We start from the raw sequence: 18,121 nt of genomic DNA on the forward strand, positions 1-18,121 counted from the left end.
CGCAGATTGCGTCTAAGCGCAGTTTTGCGTCTAAGCGCAGTTTACGTCTAAACTCAGATTTACGTCTAAACGCTGTTTTACGTCTAAACGCAGATTTACGTCTAAACGCAGATTTACGTCTAAACGCAGACTTACGTCTAAACGCAGTTTTACGTCTAAACGCAGATTTACGTCTAAACTCAGATTTACGTCTTAAACTCAGATTTACGTCTAAACGCAGATTTACGTCTAAACGCAGTTTTACGTCTAGACGCAGATTTACGTCTAAACTTTGAAACTTGTTTGTATACTCGCAGAAGGCAGTATGCAGTTGGAATCAAGACGTAAACGTGAACTGAGATCTGATGATTGAGCAAGGAAAGCCGATTTACGTCTGAATGCAGTTTTACGTCTAAATGCTGAAACTCGTTCGTAAAATCGTAGAGGAAAGTTTGCAGTTATCAATAGGATCAAAATGTAAGTATAAACTGCAAAGAAGCTCGTTCGTAAAAGCACGGAAGACAGTTCTGCAGAATCAAACGTAAACGTAAACAGTAACGTATGAAAATACGAATTTACGTCTGAATGCAGATTCGGAAGAACAGCACTTAGAACTTGTTCGTGAAAGCGCAGAGAGCAGTAGTAAAGAGGGAGGTTTGCAGTAATGATAAAGTGCTCGAAAATAAACGTAAACCAGAGATTTAGAGTGGTTCGGTCAGCCTTGACCTACTCCACTTTTGGCTTCCTCCACCGACGAGGTTGCCGACGTCAACTAGGTGCCTTCCTTCAATGGGCGAAGGCCAAACTGCCCTTTTACAATTTCTCTCCTTTTGACAGGCTCAGGAGACAACCTTTACAGACCTTTCTCTCCTCACTTTACAACTGAAAACTTGAAGAACAGAAGGAGGAGACTTAAAGGCTTTACAACACTTTTGAGCTCTTAGAATCACAGAAAAGATCAAGATTTCGGTGTAGGTCTGTATCTTTTCAGTGCTGAATGGGTGGGGTATTTATAGGCCCCAACCCAATTCAAAATTCGAGCTCAAAACGATCAAATCGATCAAATCCCAGAATTTTGGGATCAGGCGGTTGCACCTCTTGACTGGAGAGGTGGCACCGCCTGGCAGAGCTCGAAGACTGAGCTCAGGCGATTGCTTCTCTCTGCCAGAGCTCGAAGACTGAGCTCGATGGTTCCATCACCTGGCAGAGCTCGAAGACTGAGCTTGGTGGTTGCATCACCTGGCAGAGCTCGAAACTGAGCTCGGTGGTTGCATCACCTGGCAGAGCTCGAAACTGAGCTCAGGCTGATGCACCTCTCTGCCAGAGCTCGAAGACTGAGCTTGGTGATTGCATCACCTGGCAGAGCTCGAGACTGAGCTCAGGCTGATGCACCTCTCTGCCAGAGCTCGAAGACTGAGCTCGATGGTTGCATCGCCTGGCAGAGCTCGAAACTTGAGCTCTGGCGGTGCTACCTCTTGGCAGAGGAGGTTGCACCGCCCAATCTAGCTCGAAGACTGAGCTCTGGGCGGTTGCACCTCTCGGCTGGGGCGGTTGCACCTCCCAGCCTCGCAGCCCTGGCGGTTGCACCTCCTGGCTGGGGCGGTTGCACCTCCCAACCCCACAGCCCAAGCGGTTGCACCTCCTGGCTGGGGCGGTTGCACCTCCTGGTGCAATCAGGGTCCGAATGGTTCACTCCATTCGGCCCAATTTGAATCTTTTCAGGGGCCCAATTGCCCCAAGATTAAGCTAATGGGATCACCTCCCATTTTCATGCTTAATCTGTTGAATCTCGGATTTTGATGATGAAGTCAATTATCATTTGTTATCTAATCTATGTGTTGAGATAAGTGTGCAGGATTAACTACGATGAGAGTAAGACAAGCAGCAGGAGTTGCGCCGGAGTCAAGATCATGATCACGTTGGGAGTTCGAGAGTTCGACGGAAGTTCGGACGGTCGTCGGAGGTTCAGAGAGAACAGATCCGAGAAGTCCAGAAGCTTGCCAAGCGAAGCTCGTCGGAACTCGCCAAGTGGATCGTCGCAAAGTCCAGGAGTATGCCGGATGTCCGCAGAAGGATCACCGAAGGTTATCGGTTGATCGACGGAAGTTGGCCGGAAACTCGCCGGAAGAAGCGATTGACGCATCGGAGCAAAGCTGCAGAAGTTGTCTTAGAGATATTCGTAGTTAGCACGATGATTAAGCATGAAAATGGGAAGTGATCCCATTAGCTTAATCTTGGGGCAATTGGGCCCCTGAAAAGATTCAAAGTGGGTCGAATGGAGTGAACCATTCGGACCCTGATTGCACCAGGAGGTGCAACCGCCCCAGCCAGGAGGTGCAACCGCCTGGGCTGTGGGGTTGAGAGGTGCAACCGCCCCAGCCAGGAGGTGCAACCGCCAGGGTTGCAAGGCTGGGAGGTGCAACCGCCCCAGCCAGGAGGTGCAACCGCCAGGGTTGCAAGGCTGGGAGGTGCAACCGCTCCAGCCAAGAGGTTGCACCGCCAGAGCTCAAGTTCCGAGCTCTGCCAGGCGATGCAACCACCGAGCTCAGTCTTCGAGCTCTGGCAGAGTGGTGCATCAGCCTGAGCTCAGTCTCGAGCTTTGCCAGGTGATGCATTCACCAAGCTCAGTCTTCGAGCTCTGGCAGAATGGTGCATCAGCTTGAGCTCAGTTTGGAGCTCTGCCAAGTGATGCAACCACCAAGCTCAGATTTCGAGCTCTGCCAGGTGATGCAACCACCAAGCTCAGTCTTCGAGCTCTGCCAGGTGATGCAACCATCGAGCTCAGTCTTCGAGCTCTGGCAGAGAGAAGCAATCGGCAGAGCTCAGTCTTCGAGCTCTGCCAGGCGGTGCCACCTCTCCAGTCGAGAGGTGCAACCGCCTGATCCCAGAATTCTGGGATTTGATCGATTTGATCGTTTTGAGCTCGAATTTTGAATTGGGTTGGGGCCTATAAATACCCCACCCATTCAGCACTGAAAAGACACAGACCAATACCGAAATCTTGATCTTTTCTGTGATTCTAAGAGCTCAAAAGTGTTGTAAAGCCTTTAAGTCTCCTCCTTCTGTTCTTCAAGTTTTCAATTGTAAAGTGAGGAGAGAAAGGTCTGTAAAGGTTGTCTCCTAAGCCTGTCAAAAGGAGAAGAAATTGTAAGAGGGAAGTTTGGCCTTCGCCCATTGAAGGAAGGCACCTAGTTGACGTCGGCAACCTCATCGGTGGAGGAAGCCAAAAGTGGAGTAGGTCAAGGCTGACCGAACCACTCTAAATCTCTGGTTTGCGTTTAATTTCGAGTACTTTATCATTACTGCAAACCTCCCTCATCACTACTGCTCTCTGCGCTTTCACGAACAAGTTCTAAGAGCTGTTCTTCCAAATCTGCATTCAGACGTAACTTCATATTTTCATACATTACAGCTTACGTTTACGTTTGATTCTGCAGAACTGTTTTCCGCGCTTTTACGAACGAGCTTCCTTGCAGTTTACGCTTACATTTTAATCCTATTAATAACTGCAATCTGTCCTCTACGATTTTAAGAACGAGTTTCAACATTTAGACGTAAAACTGCATTCAGACGTAAATCGGCTTTCCTCGCTCAATCATCAGATTTCAGTTCACGTTTACGTCTTGATTTCAACTGCATACTGCCTTCTGTGAGTATACAAACGAGTTTCAAAGTTTAGACGTAAATCTGCGTCTAGACGTAAAACTGCGTTTAGACGTAAATCTGCGTTTAGACGTAAAACTGCGTTTGGACGTAAATCTACGTTCAGACGTAAAACTGCGTTTAGACGTAAAACTGCGTTTAGACGTAAAACTGCGTTTAGACGTAAATCTGCGTTTAGACATAAATCTGCATTTAGACGTAAATCTGAGTTTAAACGCAAAACTGCGCTTAGACGCAAAACTGCGCTTAAACGCAATTTGCACTTAGACGCAAACTGCACTTAGATACAAACTGAGAATTTGCTTTTGCATCACAATAGTTTTTGAACGAACGCAGCTTTTGGTTTTTAAATTATTATAAGATTTCCGCTGCACTAATTCACCCCCCCCCTCTTAGTGCTCTCGATCCTAACAATTGGTATCAGAGCAAGGTTAACTCTCTAAAGGATTAAAACCCAAGAGAGATGGCATACGCCGGAAACCAAGAGGGGCATTCGATTACACGTCCACCCATGTTCAGTGGAACGGACTACACTTACTGGAAGACCCGAATGAGGATCTTTCTTATTTCTATGGATTTTGAACTGTGGAACCTTGTTGAAAATGGATTTTTAAAATCTTCTCTTCCAATGATCGATTGGAACGATTTGGAGAAGAAGGCTTTCGCTCTTAATGCAAAGGCTATGAATGCCTTATTTTGCGCACTTGATAAAAACGAGTTTAATCGTGTTTCAACTTGCGAAACTGCTTTTGATATTTGGCACACACTTGAAGTGACCCACGAGGGCACAAGTAGAGTGAAAGAGTCAAAAATCAATCTGTTGCTGCATTCTTTTGAACTTTTCCGAATGAAACCGAGTGAAACCATTGGCGACATGTTTACCCGTTTCACGGATGTCGTCAACGGTCTAAAAGGACTCGGAAAGAGTTTTTCGGATTTTGAGCTTGTTAATAAGATACTAAGATCCCTTCCTAAGAGTTGGGATCCTAAAGTCACCGCCATTCAAGAGGCAAAAGATCTGCGAAATTTCCCTCTTGAAGAACTAATCGGGTCATTAATGACCTACGAAATGACATGCAAAGCTCATGAAGAGCAAGAAGACATCCTTCCAAAGAACAGGAAGGATATGGCACTTAAAACTTCTGAATGCCACTTGAGAGAAAACTCAAGTGATGAGGACTGTGATGATGACTTGGCACTTTTGACAAGAAAGTTTAAAAAGTTCTTCAAAAGAAACAAGTTTAAAAACGATGTGAAAAATAAACTTGAACCTAAGAAGGACCAAGTAATCTGCTATGAATGTAAAAAGCCGGGACATTACAAAAGTGATTGTCCCCAAGTCAAGAAAAGAACAACAAAGAAGAAGGCGCTCCAAGCAACATGGGATGATTCGAGCGCATCTGAGGAAGAAGAATCCAACACCGAGCAAGTTGCTCATTACGCATTTATGGCCATCGAAGAGGAGGTAATGAATTTATTAGATGCTGATTTATCTTTCGATGAATTATTAAATGCCTTCCATGATTTATTTGATGAATGCAAGGTTATAAATAGAAAATACAAGTAGAAACTAAACATGTCATGATCTTAAAAGGGACACCAAACAAACATTCGTATGCACGTTAAAAGATCTATCCTACAAAGAGCTTCTTCCTTAAATAAAAACTCATACGAAATCATGTAACAAACATAAATTGCTCTGAAACTCTCCTCAAGGCAAATTCTCCCAAATCAAATCATCCTAAGTACTCACCTGCTGCAGCGGTGGCACCTCTCCAGCTGGCGGTTGCACCTCCAGCCATCACGGGTTGCCAGAGGTTGCACCGCTCCAGCCAGAGGTGCAACCGCCAGCAGCTCTGCCCCTTAAAATCACTCTAGGGCCGGCTAAGAAACCGACCCCAACTCACCCCCATTTCCTCTTCTACTCTTCCAAGTCTCCTCCATTCCCACTTCACTCCTCTAAGCCTTCCAAATACCTCCCATTTCGGAGCAAAACATCAAGAATCAAGAATCCTTCCTTCTCTTGAAGATTTCACAAAGGTACTCTCTAAGAAGCTCTTAAATTCTGTTTTGTTCTTCATTTACTTTAAGCTCATCATCATCCCTTTAAAACAGCAGTAGTAATGGGATCTAGAAGATCCTCAAGGGACAAGGGAAAGAGGAGAGTAGTAGAAGAATTTGATCTCACTCTTTTTGATTCCAAAAACCATGCTGAAAAATTTCTCTCCTTCGAACTAAGAAGCATCAATAAAGGAAAATACGTAGATCTGAATGAACTAAGAGATGTAGAGACTATCCATTGGTTTGCAAACCTTAATCTACTTCCCATTTTGCAGATCAACGAACCCATTTATCCTAGACTAGTTAGATTGTTTTATAACAACATGCAAAAAGATGATGAAGAAAGGATATCAACCTATCTCTTAGGACAACACATTTCAATCACTGATAGATTCATTTGTGATATGATAGGTATTCCCATGAAAAGCATAGGACTTTACTTCAAAGGATCATGGGATGAAAAAACTATTGAAACATCCTACGTTGAAGCCTTAGGAACAATCCTTGCCAATCCTAACGTAGAATCTATTCCTAAAAGTTGTGAACATCTAATGCCCTTTAACACTAAGATACTTCATCATATCATGACTAGTATAATTCTTCCTAAGCAATACCATCATGATGAAGTGAGTCAATTGGAATTAGGAATTATGTACCTAATTATGAAAGAACGTGACATTTGTCTTGGCTATCTGATCCAACAAAACATGTTGGAATTATCTACGAAAGATATGATGCTCCCATATGGTGGAATTATTACTAGAATAATGAAAGCTTACGACATTCAAATACCACCAGAAGAAGAAGTAATGAAATCAGATAGATACAGCATAATAAACAAAAATCTACTTCACCGACTGAGATGTCACTATAGAAACGGTAACTGGGTTAGAATGCCTAGAAGAACTGATCCCCCTCAGCTTGAACCTGAACCAGAGCCGGAAACCCCAGTCTTTAGGAGTACCCACTCTCCTCCGATCTGTCCCTTTGAGGAAACACATCCGGTTGAGCAAACTCACACATCATCCATCGAAGATATCGGGATTCGGATGGACCGATTTGAGCAACGACAAGAACGGCTTGAACTTCGACAAGATCAAATCCTAACCGAGCTACAACAAATCCATCGACAATTTGACTCTTTATTTAGGCACTTTAATCTTCCACCTCATGAATAAGCTTGTATAAACATCTGATGTTTTTGATATGACATGTTGTAAACTCCTTATGTTATTCATGAAGGACTTTGTCTTTATGGTTACCTGATATGCTATACATATGTTACCCTGATATGGTTATCTTTATCTATGTAAGCATATTTGCAAACATCTCTTGTTGTTTATCTCGTCTTTTTTACTGAAACTAAAAAGGTTTAAAAGCCTATGCCTTGAAAATATGAAGCAACATACCAATGTAAGTTGATAAGTCAGCAGCATGACATTGATATGGTAGCTATTGCTAATATGTTTGCTATCAGGCCATGTATCAAACAAAAATTTGCATCATACGAGCTGATATCTTACCATGTGATGCAATGCTACACTTGCTGAAATAAAAATCCTGCTATGCAATATGATATAATGCTGCACTTAAAATAATTGTGTTACTACATCAAAATTATTCGAATGCTATTACATGCCTTGACAACGCTTGATCAAATAACATGTTGCAAATTATGTGACAAATATTTTTAACCAAATGCATGTAAGAAGTTCATTTTTCGGGTTGTATGCTAAAAATGGGATGTTCCCGTACACTCTTATGAAAACTCTTTGGAAAATGACTTTCCTCCGTCAAGCAAAAACAATAAAAAGATATATGTCATGACTTCCTTTATATGCTTGATAATGCTATCATGCTTTTTGTTGATGACAAAGGGGGAGAAAAATATGAATTGATAAACACTATGTCATAGCTGAACTGCCATAATCATATCTATGTCATAGTTGCAAATACTTGAGTGATGCTATAAACAATGTTATGCCATCCTTGCATCACCAAGAGATATGTGAACATGTACTATAGTTTGCATCATGTCTTGATTTGATATTATAAAAAATGCAAACTTACTAGAAAATCTCAAATGTGAGCATCATGTAAAAAGTCCTTCGTTGCTTTATATGATTACATGATGAATGGTTACAAACACAATCATACTTGATGATGTATGTCATGCCTTGACATAAGTCTTGAAGAGATACATCATGATAGGCATCATGATGGGAGCATTGATAAGTTTAACTGATCTAACTTATCAATACGTCACTTGAATTCTTAGGTCTTGAATTCAAGGTTGACTTATCTCAACTATGGCATATAGATAGGGGGAGTTAAGGACAACTCCTTTATCAATTGATTGTCATCATAAAAAAGGGGGAGATTGTTGAATCTCGGATTTTGATGATGAAGTCAATTGTCATTTGTTATCTAATCTATGTGTTGAGATAAGTGTGCAGGATTAACTACGATGAGAGTAAGACAAGCAGCAGGAGTTGCGCCGGAGTCAAGATCATGATCACGTTGGGAGTTCGAGAGTTCGACGGAAGTTCGGACGGTCGTCGGAGGTTCAGAGAGAACAGATCCGAGAAGTCCAGAAGCTTGCCAAGCGAAGCTCGTCGGAACTCGCCAAGTGGATCGTCGCAAAGTCCAGGAGTATGCCGGATGTCCGCAGAAGGATCACCGAAGGTTATCGGTTGATCGACGGAAGTTGGCCGGAAACTCGCCGGAAGAAGCGATTGACGCATCGGAGCAAAGCTGCAGAAGTTGTCTTAGAGATATTCGTAGTTAGCACGATGATTAAGCATGAAAATGGGAAGTGATCCCATTAGCTTAATCTTGGGGCAATTGGGCCCCTGAAAAGATTCAAAGTGGGTCGAATGGAGTGAACCATTCGGACCCTGATTGCACCAGGAGGTGCAACCGCCCCAGCCAGGAGGTGCAACCGCCTGGGCTGTGGGGTTGAGAGGTGCAACCGCCCCAGCCAGGAGGTGCAACCGCCTGGGCTGTGGGGTTGAGAGGTGCAACCGCCCCAGCCAGGAGGTGCAACCGCCAGGGTTGCAAGGCTGGGAGGTGCAACCGCCCCAGCCAGGAGGTGCAACCGCCAGGGTTGCAAGGCTGGGAGGTGCAACCGCTCCAGCCAAGAGGTTGCACCGCCAGAGCTCAAGTTCCGAGCTCTGCCAGGCGATGCAACCACCGAGCTCAGTCTTCGAGCTCTGGCAGAGTGGTGCATCAGCCTGAGCTCAGTCTCGAGCTTTGCCAGGTGATGCATTCACCAAGCTCAGTCTTCGAGCTCTGGCAGAATGGTGCATCAGCTTGAGCTCAGTTTGGAGCTCTGCCAAGTGATGCAACCACCAAGCTCAGATTTCGAGCTCTGCCAGGTGATGCAACCACCAAGCTCAGTCTTCGAGCTCTGCCAGGTGATGCAACCATCGAGCTCAGTCTTCGAGCTCTGGCAGAGAGAAGCAATCGGCAGAGCTCAGTCTTCGAGCTCTGCCAGGCGGTGCCACCTCTCCAGTCGAGAGGTGCAACCGCCTGATCCCAGAATTCTGGGATTTGATCGATTTGATCGTTTTGAGCTCGAATTTTGAATTGGGTTGGGGCCTATAAATACCCCACCCATTCAGCACTGAAAAGACACAGACCAATACCGAAATCTTGATCTTTTCTGTGATTCTAAGAGCTCAAAAGTGTTGTAAAGCCTTTAAGTCTCCTCCTTCTGTTCTTCAAGTTTTCAATTGTAAAGTGAGGAGAGAAAGGTCTGTAAAGGTTGTCTCCTAAGCCTGTCAAAAGGAGAAGAAATTGTAAGAGGGAAGTTTGGCCTTCGCCCATTGAAGGAAGGCACCTAGTTGACGTCGGCAACCTCATCGGTGGAGGAAGCCAAAAGTGGAGTAGGTCAAGGCTGACCGAACCACTCTAAATCTCTGGTTTGCGTTTAATTTCGAGTACTTTATCATTACTGCAAACCTCCCTCATCACTACTGCTCTCTACGCTTTCACGAACAAGTTCTAAGAGCTGTTCTTCCAAATCTGCATTCAGACGTAACTTCATATTTTCATACATTACAGCTTACGTTTACGTTTGATTCTGCAGAACTGTTTTCCGCGCTTTTACGAACGAGCTTCCTTGCAGTTTACGCTTACATTTTAATCCTATTAATAACTGCAATCTGTCCTCTACGATTTTAAGAACGAGTTTCAACATTTAGACGTAAAACTGCATTCAGACGTAAATCGGCTTTCCTCGCTCAATCATCAGATTTCAGTTCACGTTTACGTCTTGATTTCAACTGCATACTGCCTTCTGTGAGTATACAAACGAGTTTCAAAGTTTAGACGTAAATCTGCGTCTAGACGTAAAACTGCGTTTAGACGTAAATCTGCGTTTAGACGTAAAACTGCGTTTGGACGTAAATCTACGTTCAGACGTAAAACTGCGTTTAGACGTAAAACTGCGTTTAGACGTAAAACTGCGTTTAGACGTAAATCTGCGTTTAGACGTAAATCTGAGTTTAAACGCAAAACTGCGCTTAGACGCAAAACTACGCTTAAACGCAATTTGCACTTAGACGCAAACTGCACTTAGATACAAACTGAGAATTTGCTTTTGCATCACAATAGTTTTTGAACGAACGCAGCTTTTGGTTTTTAAATTATTATAAGATTTCCGCTGCACTAATTCACCCCCCCCCTCTTAGTGCTCTCGATCCTAACATAATCATCATGCTAACTACGATTAACTCTAAGACAACTTCTGCAGCTTTGCTCCGATGCGTCAATCGCTTCTTCCGGCGAGTTTCCGGCCAACTTCCGTCGATCATCCGATAACCCTCGGTGATCCTTCTGCGGACATCCGGCATACTCCTGGACTTTGCGACGATCCACTTGGCGAGTTCCGACGAGCTTCGCTTGGCAAGCTTCTGGACTTCTCGGATCTGTTCTCGCTGAACCTCCGACGACCGTCCGAACTTCCGTCGAACTCTCGAACTCCCAACGTGATCATGATCTTGACTCCGGCGCAACACCTGCTGCTTGTCTTACTCTCATCGTAGTTAATCCTGCACACTTATCTCAACACATAGATTAGATAACAAATGACAATTGACTTCATCATCAAAATCCGAGATTCAACACATTTGTACATGTTTTATCGATTTTGTCAATGGATTTAAAATGCTTGGCAAAAATTCCGCTAACATCAAATTGATGAATTAAATTTAAAATGCTTGGCAAAAAGTTAGATTTGAGTAATCTTCTTCGTAAAGAACTCATAGAATCATTAGCGGTCATCGAAGAACTTTGAGGATATTGCATTGAAGTACTTTGAGGATACTCAAAAGTTTCAAGTGAAGAAGAGATTGAAGAAATACATTAAGAAAAATAAACCAACAAGAAAGCTAAAACCAAAAAAGGGTCAAGAAAACTTATGACATGTTATTGTATAAAGCCTTGATACTTCAAAAATTAAGATTGTTAAATAAAGAAAAAGATATTTAAAATAACATGAGTTCACTCAAATAGATCAAGATGAAGTAACATGATAAATTATTCCTTTATAGCCGTCAACAATGAGGTAATTAATTTTACAAAATATTTTATCAAACTAGTATACAATGAGTTGAAAAAAATTAATGAAAAATATAAGTCGTTAAAATAGGATAGATTCGCCTTAACTCTTCTTCTCTCACTAATCTCTCTTGCTGTCCCCATCCCCATGTGTTTATAGTCTTTACTTCTTATATTTTTCTTATCTATTCATAATTTTTGCTAGTAATGCACGAGTTCTCATAAATTCTCTTAAACTCCATTTGCAATGGACTTCTCTTTCTAGACTTAAATCGATGTGATATTACATTTAGAAAGTAGAATCAAAGAATATCATTCTACTTCAATATATGAGTCCCAACAAAATCATAAGTTCACATATCATATGAAGATAATCTACTCAATATCTTTTAAATTAATATAAATAATTAAGTAGATCATCGTAGTCTTTGCTCATTGGTGACTTTAGAGTAGGCTCAAGGAAAATTTTATAGGACAATATCTTCCTCTATTGGAAAGACAGTTTTAATTTCCTTCAAAATCATTTAAACAAGAATCATATTCCATCTTTGACCCTCACCCTTGTCTTATTTAATATAAACCAAATTGAAAACCATATAAATCATGATTATTAGTTCTAACCAAATCAATTGTAATTCCTAATTTAGATCTTACACTTTAGGGCCTATGAGACTTTTTAAGTTGATTAAGTGGTGGCTAAAAATACCATGGGAATAATGTTGCATGCATTTAAAATTATAAGTATTTGGGCCAAATGTTAGCAACCCATTCAGTTTTTTTTTTTTTGAAAAGAAATGAGTATATATTAAGAAATAAAATAATACCTTTAGTGAAAGTTCATATAAATGATGAAGGTATTTGAAAAAGAAAAGAGGGAAGACATTTTAATGATGATCATGTCTTCGTGTTTTTTATTAGATTATTGAGCATGAAAAATAATTGTTTAGATTTATTTTCAAAAAACTCATATTTAAATTATGTTATTTTAGAAAAATAGATGAATGTTAGCAAACCCTAATCCAATCGAGTTCTTTGAGACCAATGGCTGAAATGGATTGCGACTAACTCTAATCATCAAGTCCAGCAACAAGCTAACATGGCTCAATGCCCATAGCTCGATGAAGCATGGCATGGTCTAACCCATTTCTCTAGCATCAATTTAGTAAGTAGCAAAACTCAAATCAGATTACACCCTGATTAGTCCCACATCGAAAGTGTTAACTTATAAGGGTCCGATGAGTGTACTATTATCAACTTTGATTTAAATATTTTGATCAATGGTTTAGATCAAATGAAGTTGATAGACTAATTAGCCCATCAAGCTCGAGTAGTGACATTTGGTATACCTAATATTTGGGCATGACGAGGGGGTTAACCGTAACGAAATGGTTTTAAAATAAATAATTGGTAACTTATTTAATTTAATATGGAACACTCTTATCAATAAAGATAATTATTAGAAAAATAATCATACATGTGATATGATATGCGCCAATGTGGTAATGAACCTATTATATTATATGTATAATAATTTTGTCTATTTGAACATGGCCTTCTATAATGATTCATGTTTAGTTTGATTGGATAATCCTATCCCAATATATGATAGCACAAATATTTTGTGTTTAATACTTATTTTCAGTGTAACCCTCAAAAGGTGACAATTTGGAAACTCAAGCGGAGATAAAACTGACGAATCAAAGACTCAAAGAAGATTTTTCTTGGCATTTTCTTTTCTTCTTCTTATGGCGAACTGGTCGAAGCTCCCGATAGACATCTTGGATCTGATTCATGGCGAACTCTCTATTCCTATGATCCGTCGTAGGATCTGTATCGGTTCTTCTCATGGTTGGTTGATCACGGTGGACGAGTCGTCCAACATGCACCTTATGAATCCACTCACCGGCGCCCAATTCCCTCTCCCTCCGGTGACAACCTTACCCTTCGTCGCAGCCGTTCGCGACTCCCAAGGACGAGTCACCGGCTTAATCTTGAACCGGGAGCGACGTGCAGACGGCACCGCGATCGACCGACGGCCACCACACACGTACAGTTTACCGGATGCGCATCGCATACTGTTCCGCAAGGCCATACTCTCTGCTGCCCCCGATGAAGGCAGCGCAGCGGTTTCGTCGTCATGATGATCTGCAACATTTGGAGGGCTTCGGCCTTCGCTCGAGCTGAGGACAAGGCCTGGACATACATAGACACGCCGGATTCCTTCACAGAGACAAATTCTACACCATTAGTTATCTCGGCACGGTCGGGGCATGGGAACCCCATGGGTTTTCCTTCAAGCCTAAGGTTATCCCTGTCGACCTGGAAGAGTTACTCGGGTACACCATGTACTTGGTGGAGTCCCTGGACGGTAGCCTAATGCTGGTTTGCAGAGGCCGGGAGCTCGTCGGTATGGGGCCTGAACTGATCAAGACCAGTATGTTCTTGAACGAGCAGGAGCTCGAGTGGAAGAAGCTGAAGAGCTTGCATGAGCAGACATTATTCTTGGGGGGGGTAACCAACCATTCGATGTGCATGTCCAGCATAGACTTCCCAGAGCTGGAATGGAATCGTATAGATGATGACTTCCGATGGTCGGAGCAGCTACGACATCAACGTCATGACATAGGAATATTCTACATGATGGGTAAGAAGATTCAACCAATAGAATATTCAACATGACGATTTGACTTTGAACGACTTCCTTCGTTGGCCTCTCCCACCATTAAACTTCCAAGCAACTTCCTCTACTCGTTTAAGAATAGTGCCACTCTCTCTCTCTCTCTCTCTCTCTCTCTCTCTCTCTCTCGCTCGCACGAATCCAATTCTAGATGTTGCGTGCGCGGTTGGAATGGCAGCAGCGCCCTCACTCGGACTTGCCATTAGCAGACAAACATGGCTTCCGTCCACAAGTAAACCCTTCAGGTCTAAACCTACCGGTGGAAACGTGGGAAGGGATTGAGAAACCGTGTTCCTTGCAGAGAATGTGGCCCATGCACGAGAATTCCAAACCAAATCTTGTGATCCACCAAGAAGTCATAGTCTCAATCTTCAATGGGAACATATACAAAAGGAAAAGAAGAAAAGGTCATCCATATTTCAAGTGACCATTGATCAGATCATGAAGGCTTTTAGAATGCTGAAGACTTTGTAATCAAAGCTTAAATGAATCATGCACGCTGTTATTAAAATAATATTTTAGGTATAAGAAAATTTCTAGAATATGATGATTTCATCCCCTCAAACTTAGAAGAAGACACTGCATGGTATATCTGAATTATTTATCTTAAATTAAGCGTTTGAAATCTTCCTCCTCATCATCATCATCACCATCAATAATGTATATGATATATGATATTCTATTTAGCATGTGCATCAAGACTTCAATTCAATCACTAATTGTTTTCAAAGCCAATCCTTGACCATTTCTATTATTTTGATTGAACCAGTAGATGTGACAGGATTGAAGGCCTGGAATTTGTGGTTTGTATACTGTTCCTGACCACCTTCATCTAAATCTGGAATTGCAGTTGCTGTGATCACTTGTCAGCTAAGAAACATTGCTGAGGCTGAGCAATATGAAGTAGCAGATCATGAGAACTTGTCATGATCATACAAATTGCAAGAGAAGTTTGTTTCAGAAACAAGATCTTAAAATGGAGAGGCTACATCGATTTATTGTCTGATCCCCTTGTGTTGTTTGAAGACAGTGGAATCCCTCCCAAGCTATCTGCTACTCCCAGAACTGTGTTCTTGTTTCACCGCATGCCGACCCAATCCAAGCCAAGGTTGGCCGTCTTCCAGCTTGACATCATCCGGTGGCGCCGCCGCCGACGAGCCACCATGGGCTTGATATGGTGCTTTGGTGCTAATCCTGAAGGCATCAACAAAGACAGTGTAAGCGTCCAACTGCAACAACGCACAACACTTGTAACACAGGATAGAAACACTACTCACCGATCCTTCCTCTTCTCGAGGAATCGATGCAGGGAGTTTTTTCGAGCTATGGGCATATCTGTTTCCAACACGCAACTCATCAGCACTGTGTTTGTCACATGCATCAAGATCAAGACTTCATGTAGTGCTGAGAATTACCAGATGCACTGGCTTGGGTAGGCTTGGGCATGCCATTCTGTGTAGAGGACTCGGCTGCATTAGTGGATGAAGGAACAGGGAGACCACGCTTTGGAGCTGCACTACTCTCTTTGCCGGCCATCTGCAGCAGATCTATGGCCTTGTCAGCCGGGAAATCGTCGAAAACCAGCACCTTTCCACCGTAGAAGATCGTCAATTGGGAGGACTTCTCTGTGTGCCTAAAGAAGTGATAGCAATTTAGAGTCAACATCTGTATCTGCACAAAGACGAGCTGTGGAGTTCTTCTGGGTCATACTTGATGCTTGAAGCAGATTCTTCCTTGAGGGGAAGGACAGAGGAACCAAATCCTGCGGTATGCTGGGGAAATAGCTCCATGGATTTGGGAGCAGTTTGGTGTGTTCCATTGTTGGTGTGGTCTTCAGTGGACACATCCACACCCGGTAGCAGACTCAAAGTGGTGGGAGACCGGTACCTCTCTGAGCAGAAGAAAGAGCACAAGTCCATTCAAGAAAACATGCAAGCGAAGAAGAAGAAGAAGAAGAATGAAAGCCTTATAAGATGGAAAGGAACGAAAGATCTGACCATGAGGTTGGTGGTGAAGAGGCCTTGGGGCCATGATGTCAAGGCCAATGCTCCCAAAGCTGCCCTTCTCCTTCAAGTACTGCCTCAAGAGGCCGTAGGTGATCGAGAACTGAGTCTTCTCCCCTCTCTTTCCCCCCATCTCTGCCATCTCCCTCTCTCTCTCTCTCTCCCCCGCTTCCAATCAGTATTGCTTGTGCGCTGGTCTTTACTCTTCCTTTTGCTGATATATCTTCTTCTCGATCAAGCTTTCCTTTGCCTCACCATGAACACTGATTCTTCTCCCTTCTTAAGAAGAAGTGGTGGAGGGAAGAGGAGAAGGATGAGAAGAAGAAGAAGAGGCTTAAAAGAGAAGGGATATATATTACATATATGTAGGCTTAAAAGGAACACGTTTTCTGCTTTATTGGACGAAGTCCACCGAAAGAAGACGACGACGCAATTGCCCGACACATATAATAATAACATGCGTTAGCTTTCAAACGTATGCCATGCCACAGAGGAGAGCATCAACGTTACACCTCGCAAGTTGCAAGAAGAGAGGAGAATGCAAGCGTTGGAAGAGGGTGGAGAGTTTGACCCACCACCAATCTTCTGAGGGAAGGTAAAGGAATTAGAGACTTTGTTTCACTAGCTATCAATATTGTTTCTACACCATATTCTAGTCAATGAGGTGGTCAACTAAATATTAGTGGTGAACAATTTGCTAAGGCTTATTGATGGCATTGATAGTAGAGCATGAATGGATTATTGATTGTTTGGGGAACCTATCAAAGTTTTAGTTACAAGACTTATACATAATTAAAAGGTTCATAAAATAAGTATCAGCTAATAAAATTAAGTGAAGAGGAAAATAAATCCTCATGATGTGGTCCTCCTCATCTTGGAATGAGATTGAATCCAAAGGATGAGTTTTTGCAGTGATGTGACTTCCTTCACATAGTCAATGAGGTGTGCTTTGATTGGAGAAGTGACATCCCCACTCCACTGGAAACAGTTGGAATTCTGCACATCGCAAATATGAGTGAGTGTATTGAATAAAAGGCAGGAGAAGTATGACTATTTCTAAGGTGGTCAGCTTTCACATGTTGAATGGGGTGTGCTTTGAGTGGAGAAATGCAATTCACACCACTACTCCTTTGGAAGTTTTAGGGTTTTTGCACACCAGCAAGTGAATGTGTGCCAACTTGATGGGTCAGCTCGAGACAGTGGAGTATGATGGGCACCTCAACTTGGAATCAAACTCGGTTGGAAGTCAAGACATGTGCATGGAACTGTGATGAGATTGTGATCGATTTGAGGATTAGTCCTCGTTCATAGGATTTGATCAATTCTTTATGGAAATCGTAGACTCCTGTAAAGACTAATGTAGATCTTGTTGAGCTGAGGAGAGTCCCAACTAGATGGGTTCAAGGTCAATAATTCTTCCAATTTTTTTTATTTGATTTTACGGCCATGCAACCCCTCGAGATAGAGATAACCTAATATTGTGCCGGTCGAGGGGAGCGAAGCTACGATAATACCCCCGATGTCCCCGAGCTGACATGAACCGAATTATGATAATACTTATCTGAGTTAAGTGAGTTGTGACTCAATTATAGGCACCAAGGCAACCAAAACTATGCACACCAACATTGCAAATTCATGAGACAGATTTCTACAACTAGAGAGTACCACACAGTGATAGAAAGAGTAGTAGATGAGCATAGTAGAATAATAATCCATGAGGAAGATTTCTACTTACAGAGTGGCTGCTGCTGAGATAGCATCTTGAGTGTTCAAGCTTTTTAACTTTGAGATTTGTTCTAATGATTTATGACAGTAGATACTCATTGCCTCAAAAAAGCAGCATTGATGATCAACATCAGTGATCACCAAGACACTACTAGTCTTTGAACAAGAAAGAATAGACAGGTTTATACCATTGCATTACACATCAACAGCCAACATATTAGCAACCATCAATGGTGCCAGATTTTTTGTACAGAAAAGTCATATTGGCATCCACTTTTAATCAACTGATATGAATGTAAAAGGATGCTAAAGAGTTTCATAGATAACCCTGGATGACCATAATAGCACAACTGATGCATATAGACAGAGAAAAAGAAGCATACCACTTTGGCCCCAAATTGAACACTTCATGTGACAGAATATTTATCAAGGCTATTAAAAAAGGGAATCA

The 18,121-nt window shown here is 42.3% G+C and overlaps 1 protein-coding gene across 1 annotated transcript; it reads right to left on the bottom strand.

Annotated features, from left to right (window-relative positions):
• Window positions 1–14,841: 14,841 nt before the first annotated feature.
• On the bottom strand, window positions 14,842–16,280 carry LOC135638326 (protein TIFY 10a-like). Its single transcript, XM_065151415.1, has 5 exons — window positions 15,940–16,280; window positions 15,653–15,833; window positions 15,358–15,575; window positions 15,220–15,277; window positions 14,842–15,136 (listed from the first exon to the last, which is right to left on the bottom strand). The coding sequence occupies exons 1-5, from the start codon at window positions 16,085–16,087 to the stop codon at window positions 14,989–14,991; spliced, it is 753 nt and encodes a 250-aa protein (XP_065007487.1). The 5' UTR covers window positions 16,088–16,280; the 3' UTR covers window positions 14,842–14,988.
• Between the last annotated feature and the right edge of the window lie 1,841 nt (window positions 16,281–18,121).

The sequence above is a fragment of the Musa acuminata genome, chromosome BXJ3-5 (genome assembly GCF_036884655.1).
Source record: "Musa acuminata AAA Group cultivar baxijiao chromosome BXJ3-5, Cavendish_Baxijiao_AAA, whole genome shotgun sequence".
Taxonomy (NCBI): Eukaryota; Viridiplantae; Streptophyta; class Magnoliopsida; order Zingiberales; family Musaceae; genus Musa; species Musa acuminata.